Here is a 23,339-nt window from a genome sequence, read left to right as displayed (position 1 = left end):
CTTGGGTGGCTCAGTTGGTTAAGCATCTGACTTTGGCTTAGGTCATGGTATTGTAGTTCGTGAGTTCAAGCCCCGTGTCGGGCTCTGTGCTGACAGCTTGGAACCTGGAGCCTGCTTCGGATTCTGTGTCTCCCTTCTCTCCCTGCCCTTCCCCTGCTGACACTCTCTCTCTCTCTCTCTCAAAAACGAACAAACTTAAATTTTTTCTTACATAAAAAATATAAAAAATAAAATACATAGAACTCTAAGTAAACATAGCAAATGTCTTCCAACTTTTCTGAAAGTATAAAATATTTCCCAAATTTAAAATATTCTAATCCTTCCTTCTTCTACTACCAGATGAGAAAAATAGTGACCACGATCACTAAATTTTCAGCCAACCATCTACAACTATTTTCTTCCACACATACCCCCCAAATCTAAACAACAACCCATTGCTGTTCCCAAAGGAAAAAATGTTAAGTCATAATAGCCTCCACAAATTTAGAAACTTACTTTCTGATACAGAGCTGAGGACTAAGGTGGGCACGGAGGCAATGACGGCCAACCTGTCTGCAAGATAAGAGAAGAAGGAGTCAATGGAGGGCACCTGGCTGGCTCAGTCAGTGGAGCATGTGACCCTTGATCTTGGGGTTGTAAGTTCAAGTCCAATGTTGGGTGTAGAGACTGCTTAAAAATAAAATCTTAAAAAGAAAAGAGAGAGAGAATAAAGAGCAACACACATTTCGAGATCAATTTCAGTTTATCAAGGTCTCTATTTTTGTACCATGTTAGACTTAGGAGTGAAAGGAAAAATTAAGAATAAGATGAAAACAATGACAGTATCACTGTCCTTGAAATGATTTTTTAGTTGGAAAGCTACAACTTTAAATAACTTGAGAATAATCAGAAATACAACCTACAAATGCAAAATAAAGTTTTAGCCCAACACAAATAATACAAGGTAAAAGAAAAATGAGCGTTGGTAACGTTCACCAGAGAAATATAGAATGTGATTTATTTTTAAGCGAGGTTTTAAAGGAGGTCATGGTTAAAAGATAGGGGTTGGGGCGCCTGGGTGGCTCAGGTGGTTGAGCATCCAACTTCATCTCAGGTCATGATCTCGCAGTTTGTGAGTCTGGGCCCGCCTCAGGCTCACTGCTGTCAGCGCACAAAGTCAGCTCCGGATCCTCTGTCTCCCTCGTTCTCTGTCCCTCCCCCACTCACACTCTCTCCCCAAAATAAAAATTAAATGTTAAAAAAAATTTTTAGAGAAAAAAAAAGATTGGGGTAAAGAAGAAGAACAAGAATACAGCTCAGTTAACTGCTGCAAAGGGAGGAACTAAGAAGACTGAAGAATAAGGGGTTTGTAGAAAGAGGGTCTTAAACATTAAGCTGTCATTTTAGGAACTACCATCAAGTTCCCGACAACACAGATGAATTTCAAGTCAAAAAGTCTGTAATAGGGGCGCCCAGGTGGCTCAGTTAAGCACCTGACTCTTCATCTCAACTCACGTCTTGATCTCAGGGTCCTGAGTTCAAACACTGCATTCATAGAGTCTACTTAAAAAAAAAAGTCTCTAATAGTGCAAAAAGTATGGGAACGCAAAGATTTCACGGACCACGTGAAGAGTTGCACCAAGAGGATACACAAGTTTTCTACTAAAAAGTTGCTATTTTCGAAATGCATCAAAACAGTACCAGAACTGCTCCTCAAGCCTAAAACTAAGATGTGCCTGGGCATTCTATGTAAAGAGAGTTTAACTGATCCAGAGAGCACACACGAACTGAAAAATACGACCACTAGGCCCCTCTATTCACATTATCATATCAAATCTTTCCAGAAGTATTTAAGAAAGGTATCAGAGTGAAGCACTGGGATTAAAATGAAAAATATGTTGCTTCCACAAAAGTTTACTGTATATCCCCTATGCGCAAGGCACCGTGGGGAAATAAAATCGCACTGAGGTCCGATGACCTTGTAAAAAAGCTCACGGTGTCCATCACACCATCGATATTAGAGGCACAAACGTTGCAAAATCCCTCTGCTTTACACTAGGACAGTGGAAGGGTCCGCTATTTGAAGGTAAAATAATCCAGCCAACACTTCCTTCAGCTCCTCTCTCTCTCCAGCCCTGGAGACAAGAGGTGAATGCAGACATTGTGTACCCCAGGCTCCCAGAAGGAAGTGGGAACAAATCTCTTTAATCAATTGAAGTAATTGTGGTTCTGAAGTTCGCAGGACATGCATTCCGCACACCAGGCTAGGTCCAGTCACTCGGCTGCCCAGCAAGAGTTTGCAGATGTGGGCTGGAATCTACAGCACTCTGTCTAATGCTATTGTTTCCCAGACAAATACCAACGTAAGCTTTCCACAAGGCCCTCACAGAAACTAGGTGCACAAAGTCCACAGCCTTATTTGAAACAGGACCAAAGTAGGTATCGATCCTTGCCTTTTGTGGGAAACCAGGAACTCTGGCAAGTTCCACCAAGGAAGTGGCAAACCAGGAACTCTGGCAAGTTCCGCCAAGGAACTTGGTGTTCTATGTTATGGCCAAAAAGTAATCGTACTTTGTTTTCTTTTTAATGAACAAGCCAGAACTTACCATTCTAGTTAGCACTGTCCCTTTCTAAATGCATTATACATGTGTACCCAAAAAATGTAATCGCTGTTCAAATCATTTGTGAAACTCTTCTCTGGACTGGGGTGACAACAGCGACACAGGAAGAATATTAAAGTAAAAACTGGAATTCCGGTTCTGCATAAATCACGTAACTTTAGGGGACCACTGAGCTTCAGCTTCTTTATTTGTAAAATGGGACTGAAAAGACCTACCGAATAGGCTGCTGGGAGGATTACGTAAGAAAATGGCCAGAAAATCATTCTCCAAACTGCAATTCGGCCCACATGTATAAGATACGACCAGTATTTCACTGGTTTCCCCCAAGGTCTTTAGAATTCACATCACATTCTTTTTAAAACCATCAGTGGTGATAAAAATATTCATCTGCTGAAAATGGGTTTGACTTTTGGGGGGAAAAAAAGTTATTCAAAGCCAAGTCTATGGGATCAAACTAAATAAAACCATTTTTGGTCCAAAACAAGATGCGACTATAATATAATGAGTTTCTCTTATATGACCTCTAAACTTGATCTGATGATATGCCAAAAAGTTTCAGAAATATCTGGGGTAAGAGCAACACTAAAATAGACGTATAACCTCGAAGAACAGGATGAAGAGAAATCACTTAAAGACAAAAATTCTGATTCATGACTGTTAGCCCCCACCCACTCCCATAGGACAACAGAAGTCATCCTTGATTTTTTTTCTCTCACCCCCATATATACGTGAGGCATCACCCAGTCCTATCAATGCTATCCAGGACTTCAGTCCATTGTTTTAGTCCTTATCCTCTCCATTTCTCACAAAGAGAACTATAAGAGCAGCTCCTGAACTGATCTCCCTACCATCAGTCTCTTCCCAATCATTCAATATTACCAAAGCTAACTTACTGAAAAATAAAGCTGATTTCATTGGTCTTCTGCCCAAAGTCTTTTAACAGTTCCCCGTTGCTTGTAGTGTAAGGTCCACACCGTAGCCAAACAAGGCCCCTCTCAACACGGCCCACTCCAACTCTCTGGACCCATTCTCCTCCAAATTCCCGTCAGCCCCTTATATGTCTGCCACACTGAATATTGCACTACACCCAGACAGAGCAAGCCCTCTTAGGACTACATGCCCTCGCTCATGCTCTTCTCTGATTGGAACCTCCCTCACAGTCTGATTAAACTCATCCTTGAAAACCCAACAACTCCTGGATGGCAACTTCAGTTTCTTTCGCCTTACTTGCTGCCCCTGCCATGCCTCACACCGCTTCTTCACATCTCTATAGCAACACATATTATGGTGCTTAATAATTAATCTATTTATCGCCTCTACTAGACTTTGAGCTCCTCAAGGATAAGACTGGAATGCTCTGTGTCTGTAACACTTATGATAATGTCTGACACATAGAAGAGGCTCAAAAAAAAAAAAAAAGGTTTATAAATGAGGTATGCTTATTTTAAGAAGCAGTCTTATATATTTAAAGTTAAGCCTTATTTTTAGAGGTGTTTCACGGGTAGTATTTTATATAATGAGCAACGTGCACATAGTTAACAACTCTTGGCGACTTTGTGCCTAAGCGGCATGAACTTTATTAGACAGAAGCCTAGCTGTTCTTTGCTTAGTTCTCCATCTCCGTCTTGGCTTTGGCAAACCATTCCTTGACTAAATGCCAATGGCGTTGCATTACTCAGCTGGTTATTCATTCCTGGCTAGTCTGTGAACTGTTTAGGGAATATACAAAATATAGAGCACTATTTAAAAGCCATGATGTACGGTACTTTGAAAACTAATCATTTTTAGTTAGCCAATTAGCCAACGTTAAAAATGTTTAGCCAATACTTCTCTTAAGTGGGTCCAAGTTATTACTATTTTCATTCACAAATGAGGATTGATGACCTTGACTTGTCCAAAATAAATGGAACTAGTGACACTAGAACTAGAATCTAGCTCCTAGGATTTCTTAGAAGGTATTTTTCGGGGCGCCTGGGTGGCGCAGTCGGTTAAGCGTCCGACTTCAGCCAGGTCACGATCTCGCGGTCTGTGAGTTCGAGCCCCGCGTCGGGCTCTGGGCTGATGGCTCAGAGCCTGGAGCCTGTTTCCGATTCTGTGTCTCCCTCTCTCTCTGCCCCTCCCCTGTTCATGCTCTGTCTCTCTCTGTCCCAAAAATAAATAAACGTTGGAAAAAAAAAAAAAATTTTAAAAAGAAGGTATTTTTCTTTGAGGCTAAGTTAGCACGTTATAAACAGTTCCAAATCCCTCTAGTGAAATGGAATTAGACTCAGAATTTCAATCAGAAAAAGAAATTGTTGTTGTTTTTTTAATTCCCTATGCCCCCTCCTAAGAAATCCCTTGTGAAAAAAGAAGAGAGAGGCGCCCTTCCCATGAGCTTCAGATTAATACTAATGAAAAAGAGGTCTATTTCTTGGCATTGAATCCTAGCGGTGACGGTCGTACACATCTCAAAATGATACTGTCTGGACATATTTACTGAGTATGATAATTGTCACCTTCCAAACAAAAATCCTGAAACTCCTAAAACGAACTGTTTAGAACCAACATGACCATTTCAAGCTAAACATGAATTCTACCAAAAGGCCCCCGACATCCACCAAAATACATCAAGGATTCAAAATCATTCAGTTATGGTAAAACTACCTGGAATAAAGAGTGCAGTTCTGGCAAGACTGGGGCTGGCAACACCTTAGGAAAAAAAGATACACTTGGAAATGAGAGGGAAGGAGGAAAATGATGGATTAAGATAACCCACTCCTGATCTCAACTCCGAAAGGAATCGTTCTGTCACAGAGAAAAACTAAAGTCCCTCTATTTTTATACTGGGTGTACTGCTGTGAAAAGAGAAATAAGAAGGCATTTGGGGAAATCAGGAATTAAATCTCAACGACATGAAAACTAACTTTCCATAACAAATAGTTTCCAAAAATAGGCCTGGCACGAAACTATGCTGGGATTTGTACCGGGAGTGTCTAAAGTCACTCGAGTTGCCGCGTCTAGAAAGGCTCTGGGTGGAGAATGAGGTCTAGACAGTGGACAGGACAGAATAGAAGAAAATCTAGGATACTTCTCCGGGCGGCGAATGACCTTGTATAGAAAAACTGAGACATCCACTCCCTACCCCACATAGAAAGATAAATTGAAACTGAATTCCCAGGGCTGCTTTAGGACAGTAGAGCGACCGCTATGGGTGCTATTTCTAATCGCCGGCGCAGTAGGGATCCAGGACTCCTGTCCCCTCCCCCAGGGGCCCGTTAGGAACTCAGTGGCCACTCGTTGCCAGCAACTAATGTCTGCAGGAGATCGAAGCAAAAGCGAAGTACACCAAGATCTCTCTTCCCGAGGCCCGAATAAGAGCTCGAAGTCGTACGACCGACGGTCCGCTGACCTCGAAGTCCTAACTATTTACTCTCTCGGAGCGTGGCTCTGGGTGCAGCCCCGAAGGCAACCTGGGGGGGAAAGTATTGAAGCTGGGGGAAGGAGAAGGAGCGACAGCCGCGCGACCCCTCGGTAGGGAGTTCAGGAGGAGATAACGGGCCCGTGACCCCGGGGACCGGAGAGGCTGGGGGGAAGGGAAGGGGCCCTAGGACGCCAGGGCGCGCGACCCGCGCACCCACGGGCCCTTCCCCCGCCCCGGGACGGTGCAAACAGTCGTCAGCAAGACAGGAGGAGCAGCGCAGGCCTCCCCAGAGCCGCGGACACAGACTCCCAGCCCCGGGATAAAGTCACCTCAACAGGAGCGCAGCCATCTTGAGTTCCGGCCTGGACGGAAGTGACGCACAACGTCTCCGCCACATGGGGGGGCGGGGCTATGTCACGTGACGCCTCCGGCTCTTTAAAAGGCTCGCAGGCGGTCAGCCTCAGCGTTGTTCACGCTTGATTTTTTCTGGTTTTGTGTGTCTGCACGGCTTCCCTCGGCTGGCTTCTGCTAGAATTTGCCAGGGGGTCGGCAGAAATGGCGCTGACTCAGACTCTGCGGTCTGCGTTTCACTTGTGAACATATTCATTTTGCTTCGCACCACTGAACTTCTGACTTGCCCTGATTCTTCGCCAGGGACTCCAGAATAGTTTCGCTCTCCCTCTTTCCCAGGTAGGCCGGCCGAGGCTCCCAGGGAAACGGGCTCCATCCGTTCTGATGGGAAGCTCCACAACAGAGTACAGAGAACACGAGTTGAGGCCCAAGTTGAGGAAGGATCGTGAGAACTACGTAGACCACCATCCCAAGGCCTGGGAACCTCGTCTAACCACCTGGATCAGCTCTGTGCCCACAATTCCTGGGCTTGAGCTGCCGCCTGAGCTGGACGCCCACTAGCCAAATACAACACTCCTTTGTTCCTTGTTTCAAGACTGTGTGGGTGACGCCCACAGCCAGAAGAACCTGGAGTGGGGGAGAACTCGCTTTGATTTATACACACACACACTCACACACACACACATAAATGGTTTTGAGGAACCCAAGCACTGCAATCAATTGCAGAGCATTTGTGACTTAAGGAAGAAAAAGGGAGACAGGAATAGAAAATTGAAAAAGTTCTTGAGTCTTTTTGCGGGCGAGGGCGGGGCAAAGAGAAGTGAAGGAGACAGCCTAGAGCACCTCCTATTCTACAATAAAACATTCAGCTAACATTACTATTCAGATCTCATTTATATTTAGCACTCCTGCACTTTCAGGATTTAAATAGCACACATTCACTTATCTCTGCATCAAATGAAAATTCTGTTGTGCATTTCAATAATACTTGACAAAGAAAGCACTTTTATAGACTTTTGGACTGTTAAGAGACCTTAGCGGCTCTCTAACTTTAGTTTCTATTCAGTTCAGGGATCTCCTATACAACATTGATGGCCACTCATCTTCAGCACTCTAACACATTCGGTAAAGGTTACCTCAAAACACAAGTTGTTTTTTTTTTTTTTTTTTTTTTAGTAAACTGCTTAATCATTAGAAAGTTGTTACATTCAAATAAAGTTTTCTGGGGAGCCTGGCTGGATTAGTCAGTGTAGCATATGACACTTGATCTCAGGGTTGTGATTTCGAGCCCCACATGGGTGTAGCAATTACTTACAAGTAAAATCTTTAAAAAAATAAAATACAGTTTTCTGCTATTGAACTTCCAGTCATTGGGGTGCCCGAATAGCTCAGTCAGTTAAGCGTCCTACCCTTGATTTTGGCTCACATAGTGATCTCACAGTTCATGGGTTTGAGCCCAGGATTGGACTCTGCACTCACAGCACAGGAGCCTGTTTGGGATTCTCTCTCTACCCCTCCTCTACTCACTCATGCGTGCACACATAATAACAATAAATAATAATTAATTATATATATAATGAATTTATTTAAAGAGCTAAGTACAAGAGGCATATACATATATGCCTATATATATGTGTGTGTGTATATATATATATATATATATATATATATATATATATATATAAACTTTTTGTAGAGGATGTGAAAGTGCTTCAGGGGATTCAAAAACACAAACATAATTGTCCTCAAGCAGCTTATGCCTTAGCAGGATCAGTAAGTAAATACAACAAAGAAAGTAGCAACCCCTTGAAAGAGGTATAGGTAAAAGGGGAAAAGCAGATGAAAGCAGAAAGTGGGTCATTTGCAGCTGGGGAGACGTGGTTAGGGAGGTGTAATTGACTACAACATCCCGTGAACATTTACTGATAATTTTGCCTGTGGAGTTTATGATCAAGTCCCACATTTAGAGTTCCACAGTTCAAATCCAATACTAATCATGGAACCCTCCATCTCCTGTGTAAGGAGATGACCGGTAGGCACCAGGAGCCTGTGGCTTTACAGGTGAACCTGCAGTGGTCCCAATCGCAGGAAAACAGTGGCCTCTTCCCTCAAATTAACCCTGTAGGGCTCACAACTGATTGAAATTAATTACACTGAAATTCAAACAAGGTATTAAGTCAAGCCCCTTATCACCAGGGTTTATCTTTAAAATAAGCAGGAGAGAAAAGCAGGGTCTATCCAAGGCCTGAGATCAGAGAAAGAAAGGGGGGAAAAGAAGGGAAAACATTTCAAATGGAAGTATGAGAGGTTCAGTGAAAAACAAAATCATTTCAGATAATCCCAAGAAGGGAAACAAAGGAGACAACAATTAGGAGAGCTCTGGTGGGAATGATTTTTTTAAGCCAGGTTTGCCTTAAAACTCAGCTCTGACCATGTGGACACTCCCATCTCTAACCCAAAATATCACCCTCAAACCATCAGGAAATTCTTATGATGAACCAATGAAGCCCACCCTCTTTCATTTGCCGTTTAATGCCTTTCACCAATTGGCTTCAACTTTCCTGTACAGACTTGTTCCCTATGATGCCCCTCATGTTCCCCTAAATCAAGTCAAAGTGGAGGCCACAAGATCTGGCTTGAATATCCTCAATACTTCAGAAACCTACACACACACACACACACACACACACACACACACACATTTTCTTCTGTCTTTGTTTTTGCTCTTGCTATATCTGCCTGGATGACTTCACTACCCATTCCTTGTCTTCAAAATGGCACACATCCTTCCAAGTTGGTCCATATCTAAAGTTGCCTTCTAGACACAACTCCCCCGCCTCTGAACTTCATTTATTAAATGGTTTATTTTTGTTTTTAACCCTCCGTTACTAACTTAATCTCCCGGATGTTTGTGAACGACTGCGCATGTTCAAGCAGATCTGGTTGTGCCCTCCTTGGTATACTAAGCCCTTCGTTCATCACGCTGCTATGGCAAGCATGATGGTTGATCATGTTGGGTATTGATGGATTTGTCCTTTGATCCTCCCCTCTCTGCCCCCCGCCAACTAGATTTTAAACTCCTTCAAGGAGAAACTTAATTTTTATTCCTCTTTCTGTTACCCACAAACCCATACTTTACATATAGCTGGCATTCAATACAATTTTGTTGCCTTGTCCTAAATCGCAATGGACTTAAACTGCAGCATGAGGCATTGGAAGATTCACTGACAAAGAGGGAAAGCTCAGGGAAATTATTTCCTGGATATTTTCCAGTGGAGAAAGCTTCTATCAGGGAAGAATCACCCAGGATGCAGAGAGATGGGGGTGGGGGGAAGGACTCCCAAATGACCTGGTCATCTCAAGAAGCCTATAATGCAACCAACAGTCATCGAAAAAATTAAAAATTAAAATTAAAAAAAAAAAAACAAGGGATATCCCATTTTCAGAGTTCTCTGGGGGAGCCATTCTCTGGGAAGGAGGCTATAGAGAAATTCCCTCTCATGGCCTAAGGATTCAGGTTCCCCTGCCCATCTATCCCTCGGAGAAGTGTGTTTATGTCCCTTTTTCTGTCCCTCTCCCTCACCTCCCCCCCCCCCCAGGCATTCCAGCCTAGGGCAGGGGGAGGCCATCAGACACAAAGCCCTCTGTGTATGGGGTGGTATGTGTCCCCCCACCCCTCCACCGAGAGGACACAATGCCCCTTCTGCTCCCTGTACTCTTCCCCCCTCCCCACCACCTCTCAACTGCACATGCCAGGCTGCAATTGGTTACTGGCTCAGGACAGCCCCCTCATACTGGGGCCCCAGGGGATTTTAAGCGGATTCCAGGAACCCCCCGCTCAGTTCCTTGTCCCCCACTCTCCCATCCCCACAGACGCTCCGAGCCCTTGCCCCTGCCCCAGCTATGGCTCCTGGGGCTCCCTCGTCCAGCCCCAGTCCTATCCTGGCTGCGCTGCTCTTCTCCTCTTTGGGTAAGTGGAGCCACCCCAGTCTGGGAGCCCTGGAGCTCAGCTTGCCTCTCAGCAACCTTCTCCCTGCCTTCACTGCATGCCCCACCGCCACCAAAGAGTGAGCAGGAGCAGGAAGGTGATATTATAGTCGGAGAAAAAATATATATAACTTAGAGGGAGACAATCAAGGTATTCTGTGAAGGGAGAAGGTAAAAGAGCGTAGAGAGCTTCCCTGAGGTGGGCCTGCCTGGACCCAGGTTGGAAGGTAGTAACATGCCCCCAAAGCCATGCTAAGCACCTGGTGGGAAGCAGTGTTATGGTGTGGTAAGGAACAGGACAGACACCTGGGCCGGGTACCTAATCATTCCCTAGCAGTGCCTGAGGTACTTAACCTTAGTTCCCCTGAATAGGGAGGTCGGGGAATGTGATCTAAGGAAAGAGCCCAAGGTCTGCGGTCCCAACTCCTCAAATCCTTTGTCTCTTGGTGCCTCAGTTTCTCTCTGTGGATCCATTGTCTATTATGCAGGCAAAAGGAGTAGGAGGGAGGTTCTATGAGATTCTAAGATCTTGTCCATCTAAAGCAGTCTTCCTTTATAAGGTGACCAAACCCTTTCTCACCCCATGGCAGATGTTGGGTGGGCAAGTGAAAGCCAAAAGTAGGGATATTTGAATGGACAGTTCCCTTCTCCAAACGGCCCCAAAGCCTACCACAATAGAAGAGTAGTAGGCAAATTGGGGGTCGGGGAGAAGTGCTCAGAATATCAGCTCTTTGAGTCCTAACCCCAGAATGCAGACCCTTCTGGGTGCTGTGCTGGACTAGTCTGGGACACCCAGAGAAAATGTTAAAGATATGGAGTTGGAGAAGGTCATAGTGAGGGCAATGGGGAGAAGGAATGTTGGAGAGTAAGGAAGAGGGTTCTGTTCTAGCACCTGTCCCTCTCATAGTACCATTGAGCAGGGCTGAAGGGCAGTGGTTGATGTTAGAACAGGAGGAATAGAAGTTAGATCCAATGAATAACCTTCGTTGTTGCATTTGGGATTCCCAAGAGACCTCTAAGGACAAGCGGGTCACTGATCTTGCATGCTGAGGTGGGAGATTTGAGACTATGGAGCAGGAGTGGGGGGTGGTTATGGGGTCTGGGGATGGCAGGAGCCCCCAACATTGGTCAGACAATGGGTCTCTGTTTGTTTGGTTGCTTCCTCCCCCTCCCATAGAACAAAAGGGTCTACAGTTGCCCCCACCCCGGGCCAGCCCACACACATAATCTCCCTGGAATGGCCTTCCTTGTGTGGGTGAGTCTTGGGAGTGGCACTGGGCCAGCATGGCCAAGAGGAGGGTGACAAGGGTCAAGCCACAGAGGGCTCACATGCAAAGTCATCTGAGCTCTGAGCTTGGGATCTTCCTCTGTATCCAACTTCCCCTGAGAAGCTCCCTGACCTCCCAGTCGACAGCAAGCCATATGGCAACCAGGGATTCAGCAGCGAGGACAGTTGGGCCGGGAAAAAACAGTCTTAATTATCTTCATTTTTTTTTTTTCTGTGAGAAATTTGAATGTGTGATGCTGTGAAATACTACGCAGCTGTTAAAAATAAGATTGATCTCTATGAATCAACATGGGAAGTTCCCTCAGACACATAGGCATATTATACATCCTCTTAAGTGAAAAAAGCCAAGTACAATATAATGCAATGTATCTCGAAAAGGAAAGAAAAGCTCCATAAGACAAAACTATTTCATGTTTTCAGTTTGTCGGGTTTACACTGCACTTGATGCATAGAAAACGGTTACTTACTAAACTGATTGACAGTGGTCATATTTGGGAGGGGACTACAGGAAAAGCATTTGTTGGGGGAGGCGTCAAGAAAGACTTCAGCGGGGTGCCTGGGTGGCTCAGTCGGTTGAGCGTCTGACTTTGGCTCAGGTCATGATCTCGCCGTTGGCTCAGGTCATGATCTCGCCGTCTGTGAGTTCAAGCCCCGCGCCGGGCTCTGTGCTGACAGCTCAGAGCCTGGAGCCTGCTTCTGATTCTGTGTCTCCCTCTCTCTCTGCCCCTCCCTGACTCATGCTCTCTCTCTGTCTCAGAAATAAATAAGCATTAAAAAAAATTTTTTTTAAAAGAAAGACTTTAGCTTTATCTCTATTTGAATGGTTTCTAAAAAAGAATGCAATATGTATTACCATATAACTTATAAATTAAAAATTTTTTAAGCCTGCATCTTAGGGGTACCTTAAGAGTTAAATACTGACCCAAAGGGAAAGGGAGACTTGGAGACAGAATCCACCTTCTGGAAGTCCTCAAGAGAGTTCTGTTACTGCTGATTTCATTTCCTCTTATGAACACACTGAACTTGAACCCAATGCAGCGTTTCTGCCTAACTCTTCAGCTGGCCCAGAGAAATCCGGGCTTGACGGTGGATCATTTCTGCCCCAGCTTTGCTATGGTCTCTACTCAGCCCTCGGCTTCCTATTGGTCTCACTTCCTCTGGATCCCTTAGTGGGTCCCGGGCGCCCATCTGACTCCCCTCTCTGCTTGCAGTGCTCCCCCTGGCCCAGGCCATTGTGGTTTACACGGACAAGGAGGTCCACGGCGCTGTGGGCTCCAAGGTGACCTTGCACTGCTCGTTCTGGTCCAGCGAGTGGATCTCAGATGACATCTCCTTTACCTGGCGCTACCAGCCCGAAGGGGGCCGCGATGCTATCTCGGTGAGTGCCTGGGGGCGTCCTGGGATTGGATAACCAAACGGTGCTCCGAAGAACAACAGAAAAGAGCACTTGGGCAACTGAGGGGACATCCTTTGAGCCCTAACCCTAACTGTGGCAAGGTAAGTAGCTGTCTGACTAGGGCCTCTCTACCCTGTCTCCCCCACCCCCGACTACCCTCTCCAGCCCAGGAGCCCTTACCCTGAGGCTAGACCCACATACTTCCCCTCATTCCTCATAGATCTTCCACTATGCCAAGGGACAACCCTACATTGACGAGGTGGGGACCTTCAAAGAGCGCATCCAGTGGGTAGGGGACCCTCACTGGAAGGATGGCTCTATTGTCATCCACAACCTGGACTACAGTGACAACGGCACTTTCACCTGTGACGTCAAAAACCCACCAGACATAGTGGGCAAGACTTCTCAGGTCACACTCTATGTCTTTGAAAAAGGTGTGAGAGGAGATGGCCCAGGGGGTCTGGCAGTACAGGGAGGACTGGGGGCGGGGGGTTGTGGGGGGGAGGGAAGGGCTGGGGGAAGAGGCAAAAGACCTGGGCTAATGCCCTTCAGGCTCTGGGAGGGCGGGCAGAAGACAGCCGTGGCTGAGCGCTGTACCTCTGAAACAGCAGGGAATGGGTGTGGGGCTAGGAACCGAAGGTGCGTGGCCCCGCTCACCCCTTTACTTGTTTTCCCTCCCCTCCTAGTGCCTACGAGGTATGGGGTGGTGCTGGGAGCCGTGATCGGGGGTGTCTTGGGGGTGGTGCTGTTGCTGCTGCTGCTTTTCTATGTGACCCGATACTGCTGGCTACGCAGACAGGCGGCCCTGCAGAGGAGGCTCAGGTAAGGGGAGCCTGGCGACCCTCCCTTTAGTTTTTATTTAAAAAAAAATTTTTTTTTTAACGTTTATTTATGTTTGGGACAGAGAGAGACAGAGCATGAACGGGGGAGGGTCAGAGAGAGAGGGAGACACAGAATCGGAAGCAGGCTCCATCCAGGCTCTGAGCCATCAGCCCAGAGCCCGACGCGGGGCTCGAACTCACGGACCGCGAGATCGTGACCTGAGCTGAAGTCGGACGCTTAACCGACTGAGCCACCCGGGCGCCCCATGGCGACCCTCCCTGTAACCCCACTGTTCCCCATCGGGGCAGAAACTTCTTGGGGGGCGGGGGGGGGGGGAGTGGCAAAGGGAGGAGGAAGCTATAGCTGCTCTCCAGGGGGGCCCGGGCCTGGAGCGGGGCAGACCCACAGCACCGCCTTTCCCTGCAGCGCCATGGAGAAGGGGAAATTGCACAAGGCTGCGAAGGACTCGAAGCGCGGCCGGCAGGTCAGTGGAACTCGGGGCCTGGACAAGGCGCGGAGCTACCTGGCAGCAGTAAGGGATGGGCTGGGACCAGGGTGGGGCTGGGCCCCCCCAGGAGGGTGACTGAGGTGTGACCCCCTCCCTGCAGACGCCAGCGCTGTATGCCATGCTGGACCACAGCAGAAGCACCAAAGCTGCCAGTGAAAAGAAGGCCAAGGGGCTGGGGGAGTCTCGCAAGGATAAGAAATAGCGGTTAGCGGGCCGGGCGGGGGGTCGGGGGTCAGGGCGGGAGCCCACCAAAGGCTCTCAGGTGGTGGTCATAGAGATGGAACTGCGGAAGGATGAGCAGAGCTCGGAGCTCCGGCCTGCGGTCAAGTCCCCCAGCAGAACCAGCCTCAAGAACGCCCTCAAGAACATGATGGGTCTGGACTCCGACAAGTGACCACCCCCCTGGGCCCTCCCAGAGCAGGGGGACCTAGGCTCCTCTTCTTCCCCCCGTCTAGGTGCTTTCCTCCTTAACTCCCCAGCCCTGCCCCGCCCTCAGCACCCTTTGAGATGTAAGTTTCATTCCAAAGTTCATGCCCCAGGCCCCTCCCATCTCCCCCCACCTGCACGCCCCCCCCCCCCCCCCCCGGCTTTCTGGGAACCCAGGGGCCTCACCCTCCCCTTCACCGGCCCCAAGGACTGTGTGTTTGGTGCCTGTCCCTCTGGCACCGAGAAGAAAGGGACCTTGATACCCCGTGCCTCAGCTCCAGGCCACCTGGCGTTCCCATCCCTTGCGGCACCCAGCCTGTCCCTCCTTCTTTTCTTTCTGACCCTCCCTCCCCTTCATCAGGTGGCCCAGCTCCATAGTCTGTCCTCCCGGCTAACACCCAGAACATCCAGATCAGACTCTCCTTCAGGGTTTATTTAGGTGGTTAGTTATTTTTTATTTTTTAATCCAGTCTTGTTTGTTTGTTTGTTTACCGGCGCCCTCCCCCCATGACTGAGTACCAATGACGTCATGTGGTTTTTGCATTTCCCCATCCCCCCCTCCCCATTAAATCCTTCATGGAGAGCTAGCCCAAGCAGAGGGGCCCCTGGTCCTCAATCCTCAGCTACAGGACTGGTGCCCCTGACCACTTTAGGGCACTGTTCTGGGACTCGAGGTCATGGGGAAGGAGAGACAGAGAGAGGCAAAGAATCCTCACAGGTCAGGGCATTGAGGAAGGGGCAAATAAGCCTTAAGAAAGGGCTTTAAACAACCAAACAGAAAGGAAAAATAAACGGGAAATGGGGGGGAGGGGAAGGCTGCACTCCCAGCCACAGGGGACTCTTAGGATTTTTCTACATTCTGTATATTTCTTCTCAAACTCCCAAATGTCCTTAAATGTTTAATAAACACTGACATTTCCAGAAGTGCTGCCTCCATCTCCAACTTCCTCATTCTCCTGGGAATATCCCTGCCCCCTATTCCATCCCCAGCTCCCTATGTTCCCCCATCCTTCCCCTCTCCCAGTCCTCTTCCTCATCACCTGGTTTCGGTTGTTAAGAATTTGGCTTTATGTTACGGACCTTCCATAGCACAGTGGAAAGAACTCTGAAAAAGGCTCACAAGACGCCTTCAGCAAATATCCAGTGAGTTTATCCTATGTGCTGAACTGTGTATCAGCCTCTGTGTTTACATGGGTTAGAACACAGACTCCCTCTTTACCAAGATCTGAGTTTTTAAAATATGCCCGCCCATCTGTGTGGCCCATGGCTGGTTATTTGACTTTCCTGTTTCTGCCTTTGTACATTGAGATGATACCTGCCCTGCTTAATTTTTTTGAGAAGCAAATGAGATCCTGTACATGGAAACCTTTGTAAACCATAAATGGATATGCAACTAAGATATTAAGGATCAGTCTTTTAAAGATGTTTCTACAGGGGCGCCTGGGTGACTCAGTTGCTTGAGTGTCCGGCTCTTGATTTCGGCTTAGGTCATGATCCCAAGGTCATGGGATTGAGCCCCACAGCAGGCTCCTCACTGATCATGGAGCCTGCTTGGAATTCTCTCTTTCTCTCTCTTTCTCTCTCTCCCTCTCCCCCCCTCTCTCTCCCCCTCCCCACTGTCTCCCTCTCTAAAAAGATTGCTTGAAGATATTTCTACATCTTGCCTAAAGGATTACACTTTACAAATTAGCATAAATCCCATTCCCCCTACCAACACAGGCATGTGTAACTTTAGTTGGTGCACCATTTTAGCTATGCTATTAATACCTCATTATCTAGTTTGTTGGTATGCTAACGTAGGTACACCATTAATGGCCTGGGATACTAAGATGATTGTGGAAAGATATATATAAAATTTTCCTGGGGGGGTCACTGATGGCAAAAAAAAAACCCAAGACTCCTGCAAGTTATTTCTTCACCTTATTAAGAGGTTAAAGATAAGGTTTTTTAACACCGGCTTTGCCCAAATCCAGAGTGCTTTCATTTATTTCAAGCCATGTCTTCTGCTTTTTTATTTTTTTATTTAAAAAAAATTTTTTTTTTATTTTAGAGAGACAGTGTGCACAAGTGGGGGTGGAGAGGAGCAGAGCAAGAGAGAGAGAGAGAGAGAGAATCTTAAGCAGGCTTCATGCTCAGCCCAGAGCCCCCAACACAGGGCTAGATCCCATAACTCTGGGATCAAGACCTGAGCCTGAAATCAAGAGTTGGACGCGCAACTAACTGAGCCACCCGGGCAGCCCGGTCTTCTACTTTTTTATAAAGAAAAATTAACCCAAATTCATTTTAATACAAAAGCTAATAGATTTCATTGGATAAATGCAAATCAAAACTACAATGAGATAAACCACTTCACACCCATTAGGATGGCTCCTATCAAAAAACCAAAACAAGGGGCACCTGGGTGGCTCGGTTGAGCATCCGACTTCGGCTCAGGTCATGATCTCACGGTCTGTGAGTTTGAGCCCCACGTTGGGCTCTGTGCTGACAGCTCAGAGCCTGGAGCCTGCTTCGGATTCTGTGTCTCCCTCTGTCTCTCTGCCCCTCCCCCACTCATTCTCTCTCTCTCTCTCTCTCTCTCTCTCTCTCTCTTTCTCTCTCTCTCTGTCAAAAATAAATAAACATTTAAAAAACCAACAAAACAAAACACAATGACAAGTGCTGGAGAGGATGTGGAAAAATTAGAAGCCCTGTACCCTGTTGGTGGGAATGTAAAATGGTACAGCCCCTGGGGAAAACAATATGGAGATTTTTTAAATAACGAAATATAGAATTACCATATGATTCAACAATTCAACTTTTGGATATATACCCAAAAGGATTGCAAGCAGGGCCTTAAAGAGGTATTTGTACAGCCCTGTTCACAACAGTATTATTCACAACAGCTAAAGTGTGGAAGCAACCCAAATGTCTGTGGATGGGTGATCAGAGAAGCAAAATGTGGTATATGCATACAATTGACTATTCTTCAGAAAGGAAGAAAATTCTGACTTATGCTACAACATGATTGAACTTGAGGACACTATGCTATGTAAAATAAGCCAGTCACAAAAAAGACAACTATCGTGTGATTCCACTTATAGGATATGTACTTAGAGTAGTCCCAATCATCCAGACAGAGAGTAGAATGGTGGTTTCCGGGGACTGAGGGAAGGGGAGACAGAGGAGTTATTGTTTAATAGGTGTAGAGTTTCAGTTTTATAAGACAAAGAGTTATGGTGACGGAAAATGGTGATGGTTGCAGAGTATTACAGATGTGCGTAATACCGCTGAAGTGTACAAAAAAAAAATGGTTAAGATGGTACATTTTTTAAGTGTATTTATTTCTTTTATATTATAAACACATATTTATTTTGAGAGAGAGAGTAGGGGAGGGGTGGAGAGAGAGGGAGAGAGAGAATCCCCAGCAGGCTCCACACTCTGAGCACAGAGCCCATTGCGGGGCTCTGTTCCAGGAACTGAACCATGAGATCATGACCTGAGCCGAAATCAGGAGTCCGGATTCTCTACCGACTGAGCCACCCAGGTGCCCCAAGATGGTGGATTTTATGTTAAGTGTATATTATCACAATGTCAAAAAAATGGAAAATCAAAGCTAATAGAGGCCATATAGCTTTTTTAGGGGGGAGAAGAAGTTTAGTCACAACTCAATGAAGTTGAGAGTCTGAGCTGAAGAGTCCTTACCAGTGGAGCAGGCTACAGAGTCCAGAAACATGCAAATAAGTGTGAGGCTATATTCTATTATGAAAGTAACATTCTAGTTCAGTAGTAAATAAATGGATTATTTAATAAAAGATATCAGCATAATTGACACGTGGGTCTGGAAGAAAACAAAGTAAGATCTTTATCGTTTTGTATTCAAAATTAAAATCAAATGTAAAATATATATATATATATATATATATATATATACACACAAATATCAAAAGTGGGGGGGGAAGCAATATTCAACTTAAGATGATTGTTGACCTGTGACCATCATATGTAGCTTTAATTTAGATAAACAAATAACGCATCATGTATAAGAATATTTGTTTAATCTCCAGATGAGGAAGTCCTTTAAGCAAGTCAGGAAGTTCAGAAATCTTATAATAAGCACATAAAATCTTCAACCACTTTAACGGAACAATATATTAGAAATGAAACTAGGGGTGCCTGGGTGACTCAGTCAGTTGAGGAACCAACTTTTGATTTCGGCTCAGGTCATGATCCCAGGGTCGTGGGATCGAGCCCTGCATCGGACTCCATGATGAACGTGGAGCTGCCTAAGATTCTCTCTGTCTCCTTCCACCCCTCCCCCACTTGAGTGCACGAGCGCTCGCGCGCTCTCTCTCTCTCTCTCTTTCTCTCTCTCTCTCCCTCTGCCCCTCCTCCCCTTGTCCCACCCCTCCACTCCCCAGCCCCCACCCCCCCACTCATACGCACCTGTCTCTCAACATTCAACATTATCAACCGCTTCCTCTTTCTGGTACCACTCTAATTCTTGGCTTCCTTGAAACACTATCCTCGTGTTTCTCCTCCCTATTTGAGAAATCATGAATTCGTCCTAAAGTAGAGATTGAAGCAACCCGGGGGCACCTGGGTGGCTCAGTCGGTTAAGCGGCCGACTTCGGCTCAGGTCATGATCTCACGGTCCGTGAGTTTGAGCCCCGCGTCAGGCTCTGTGCTGACAGCTCAGAGCCTGGAGCCTGTTTCAGATTCTGTGTCTCCCTCTCTCTCTGCCCCTCCCCCGTTCATGCTCTGTCTCTCTCTGTCTCAAAAATAAATAAACATTAAAAAAAAAAAAAAAAAAAAAAAGAAGCAACCTGGAAGACATTTTTTGTTTGTCCCACATGATGTGTTATTTGTTTATCCAAACGAAAGCTACATTTGATTGTCACAGGGCAACAATCATCTCAAGTTGAATATTGTTTCCCCTCCCCCCACTTCAGGTGAGGCCTCCATACTCACTGCTCACTTCCCTACCTGCCTGACGACTCTTAGTGTGTGAATTTGCTACCCTGCCTTAAAACACCTAAGAAATTGGACAACTATTCATGTGTGGAGCGAGGGTGGGGTAGGGAGGCTGCAGTCAGACTTACACACACAGACTTACACACACACGCAGACTTACACACACTCCTCACGGCTCCTCAAACAGGCCATCCGTCACGATGCTCATCTGGCTACGTTAGTTACTCCTCAGAATAAAATGCCTAATTTCGACCAACACATATCTAAAACAAGCAAATAGAAAATGTGTCACATCGCTATAGTCCTCATTTCTGTGACTGATCAAGAAGCCATAATTGATATCTATGAACCGCTTCCCCCATTCATTCCGTATTTTCCCTGCCCTCAGCCAGAATCTCAGATAGTCAAGGTTCTTTCCCTGGTAAAGTGACCCAAACTTCCATTTCCGGCTCAAGGTCTGAGCCCTCAATTGTCCTGCCTTTTTTTCCGCTGCTACGTTTTTCCATTAACCTTTACTATTAGGCATGGAAGTACTAAGTGGTGCCCAGAGAATCCCCTGGGTTCTCCGAAATAGTTCTTGCTGCTCCCAGTGGGCAGCAGCAACCCAAATTCCCCCAGGTTATCAGGACCAACCACACCAGCCAGCTGAGTAATCCCTGGACCTCTTGGTTCAGTGGTACATGGAGTCCCGAATGGCCAGGTGACAGTCTCATCTTCCAATTCAATGGAACCATTGTGTTCACTGGTGGAAACATTCTCCGTTTGGGAACAAAGTCCTTCAAACCAACAGAGCCCGAAGTTGCCGGGAGAAACAAAAATTCTGTGAGGGGGTTATTAGGTGTAACAGTGAAAGAACCACCCCACTTCCACCCCTGACTTCTGAACCACATACTCTGCTGTAGGGGAGACGACACCATATAATGGTCTCTGATTCAAAGCGTAGGTTGCGTCTTGTGAGACAGAACTCCATTCCTTCGGTGTTGTCTCCCAACCGTTGCTGTGGTCTTCAGTAAGCCCTTCCATGTTTCAAACAGGTACCGGCTTCCAGGTGATGGGGGATATGGTAAGACCACTTCATTCCAGATGGTAGGGTATGTGGTAAGACCACTGAATTCCACCTAAGTCCCATTACCGCACCTTCCTTTGCTATGCAGTAAGTTCCTCGATTAGACACAATGCTATAGGGAATGCTACAACCATGGGTAAAGCATTCTGTGAATTCACCAATCGTGGTGCTGCCAGAAATATTACGAGCAAAGAAGGCGAATCCACGTCCAGAATATGACTATTCCAGTGAGGACACATGTATACGCTACCACCCCCCCACCCCCCCATGATGAAACAAGTCCAGTATAATTAACCGGCCATCAGATGTCTGGCTGGTTCCCCCAGGGAATGGTACATATCAGGGACTCAGTGTTGGTCTCTGCTGTTGATATATTGGCATTCAGCAATAGCGTTAACCAGATTAGCCTTGGTAGAGAGAAATCTATGTTTTTGAGCTCATTCATAGCCTCCATGTCTGTCTACATGGCCACTTTATTCAAGAGACCATTGAGCAAGCACCGGGGTGAGCAAGGACAGAGGCCCTTGGTGGACACACACAGTCTGAGCCCATTCTCAGCATTCCATTGGAACATCTCTTCCCCAGGCTTCCTTGCCACCAGTGTTAGAACCCTGTGCTTTCTGGTCTCTGACCATCCAGCCAAACCATTAAGTAACTGCCCTTGAATCAGGGCAGATCTATACCTCTGGCCATCGCTCACTGCCGACAGTGAACAACCAAATGTACTGGCCACCAAGACTAGTCTTTTTCCTTCACTGAGAGAATTTTCCTTTACCATTGTCCTTCAGTGTCACTCCTGAGTGGGGCTGTAATGGTATAGCTCTTCCCTTTTGAAGATTTTTTTTTTTTAAATAATCTCTACACCTAATGTGGGGCTCAAACTCATGACCCCAAGAGCAAAAGTCTCATGCTTTTCCAAGTGAGCCAGCCAGGCACCCCTATAGCTCTTTGCTTTGGGGCACTACCAGCACATATAAACCAGGCTGAAGTTTGTTTTTAATTCAGTCAACTGGTCGAGCATTGAGGAAGAGAAGCAATACAGCAGGAACAGTGTGAAAGGATCTTGAACCTCCTGCTCATACAACTTACCTTCTGGAGGAAAAAAAAAAAAGCTTGTTTTTTTTATATATAGTTTCCATTAATGGTAATCTGATATTGTGTATACCCAATCTTATGGCTAAGTGGATTAAACAACACTTGGTTCAGGGTGACTGGGTGACTCAGTCGGTTAAGCGTCCGACTTCAGCTGGGGTCATGATCTTGCAGTTTGGGAGTTCGAGTCCTGCTGTCAGCACAGAGCCTGCTTCAGATCCTCTGTCCCCCTCTCTGTCCCTCCCCAGCTTGCACTGTCTCAAAAATAAACTAACATTAAAAACAAAACAAAACAGGGGCGCCTGGGTGGCACAGTCGGTTAAGCGTCCGACTTCAGCCAGGTCACGATCTCGCGGTCCGTGAGTTCGAGCCCCGCGTCGGGCTCTGGGCTGATGGCTCAGAGCCTGGAGCCTGTTTCCGATTCTGTGTCTCCCTCTCTCTCTGCCCCTCCCCCGTTCATGCTCTGTCTCTCTCTGTCCCAAAAATAAATAAACGTTGAAAAAAAAAATTTAAAAACAAACAAACAAAAAACTACAAGGAGAGCTTCTGGGTTGGGAAACCCTCGGAAGTGTGGGGACAGTGGTGCACTTGGCAAGGGCACAGAAGCTCCTTGTCCCTTCCCCATACATTGCCCCGTGTATCTGTTCTACCTGGCTGTTCTAGTATGATGTTTTTTTAGAATGAGCCAGTAATCTAGTAAGTAAAATGTTTCTGAATTCTGTGAGCTGCTCTAGCAAATTAAATCCAAAGAGGAGGTTATTGAAACCTATGACCTATATAGCAGGTGGGTCAGAAGCCCAGGTAAAAACCTTGAACTCCCAACGGGCATCCGAAGGGGGTAAGGAGCAGTTTTGTAGGACCAAGCCCATAAACTGTGGGTCTGACATTATCTCCAGGTAGACAGTGTTAGAATTGAGTTGAATTGTAGGATGCCCAGCTAGTGTCAGAGAATTGCATGGTGGTGTGGGAAAATCATACACACACAAAAACAAACCCTCTGGAATTGGGAACAGAACCCGTACAAGAGATGTACTGAATGTCAGATTACTAGATTGGTGTTAGAATGAAAGGAATTATGGCCTAAATCAGAAAAGCCTTCCATAATAGCTTCTTTCCTTAGAAAGTGCTTTGGAGTCATCTAGAAGGTTTTATTTATTTATTTTAAAGATTTTAGTTTTTAAGAATGTTTATTCTTGAGAAAGAGAGAGAGAGCATGCACCGGGAGGGGAGGGGCAGAGAGAGAGAATCTCAAGGAGGCTCTGTGCTGCCAGCGCAGAGCCCAACCCAGGGCTTGAACTTACTAACTGTGAGATCATGATCTGAGCCAAAATCAAGAGTTGGACGTTTAACCAAGTGAACCACCCAGGTGCCCCTAAAGATTTTATTTTTATTTATTTTTTAATTTATTTATTTATTCATTTTTAAATTTACATCTAAGTTAGTTAGCATATAG

The 23,339-nt window shown here is 46.2% G+C and overlaps 2 protein-coding genes across 4 annotated transcripts in view; one reads left to right on the top strand and one right to left on the bottom strand.

Annotated features, from left to right (window-relative positions):
• The window catches only part of SDHC (succinate dehydrogenase complex subunit C), a 35,781-nt gene extending 29,372 nt beyond the window's left edge, over positions 1–6,409 (bottom strand). The window contains exons 1-3 of one of the 3 annotated variants that reach the window (XM_045455323.1): positions 6,330–6,369; positions 5,244–5,288; positions 496–552 (exon numbers count right to left, since the gene is read on the bottom strand). In XM_045455323.1, the coding sequence (XP_045311279.1) occupies positions 496–552; positions 5,244–5,288; positions 6,330–6,349 (122 nt within the window). In that variant the 5' untranslated portion in view covers positions 6,350–6,369. Of the gene's footprint in view, positions 1–495; positions 553–5,243; positions 5,289–6,329 lie in introns of all 3 variants that reach the window. The other 2 variants (XM_045455322.1, XM_045455324.1) reach the window with 2 other exon arrangements.
• A 3,770-nt stretch (positions 6,410–10,179) lies between these two features.
• On the top strand, positions 10,180–15,702 carry MPZ (myelin protein zero). Its single transcript, XM_045455319.1, is given in 6 exon segments — positions 10,180–10,321; positions 12,838–13,004; positions 13,243–13,456; positions 13,709–13,844; positions 14,271–14,328; positions 14,453–15,702. Coding segments are annotated over 6 exon segments (936 nt in total). The 5' UTR covers positions 10,180–10,254; the 3' UTR covers positions 14,747–15,702.
• The last annotated feature ends 7,637 nt before the right edge of the window (positions 15,703–23,339 follow it).

The sequence above is a fragment of the Leopardus geoffroyi genome, chromosome C3 (genome assembly GCF_018350155.1).
Source record: "Leopardus geoffroyi isolate Oge1 chromosome C3, O.geoffroyi_Oge1_pat1.0, whole genome shotgun sequence".
Classification (NCBI taxonomy): Eukaryota; Metazoa; Chordata; class Mammalia; order Carnivora; family Felidae; genus Leopardus; species Leopardus geoffroyi.
Note: the sequence above shows the minus strand (reverse complement) of the source record. Positions and strands in the feature narration are given on the sequence as shown.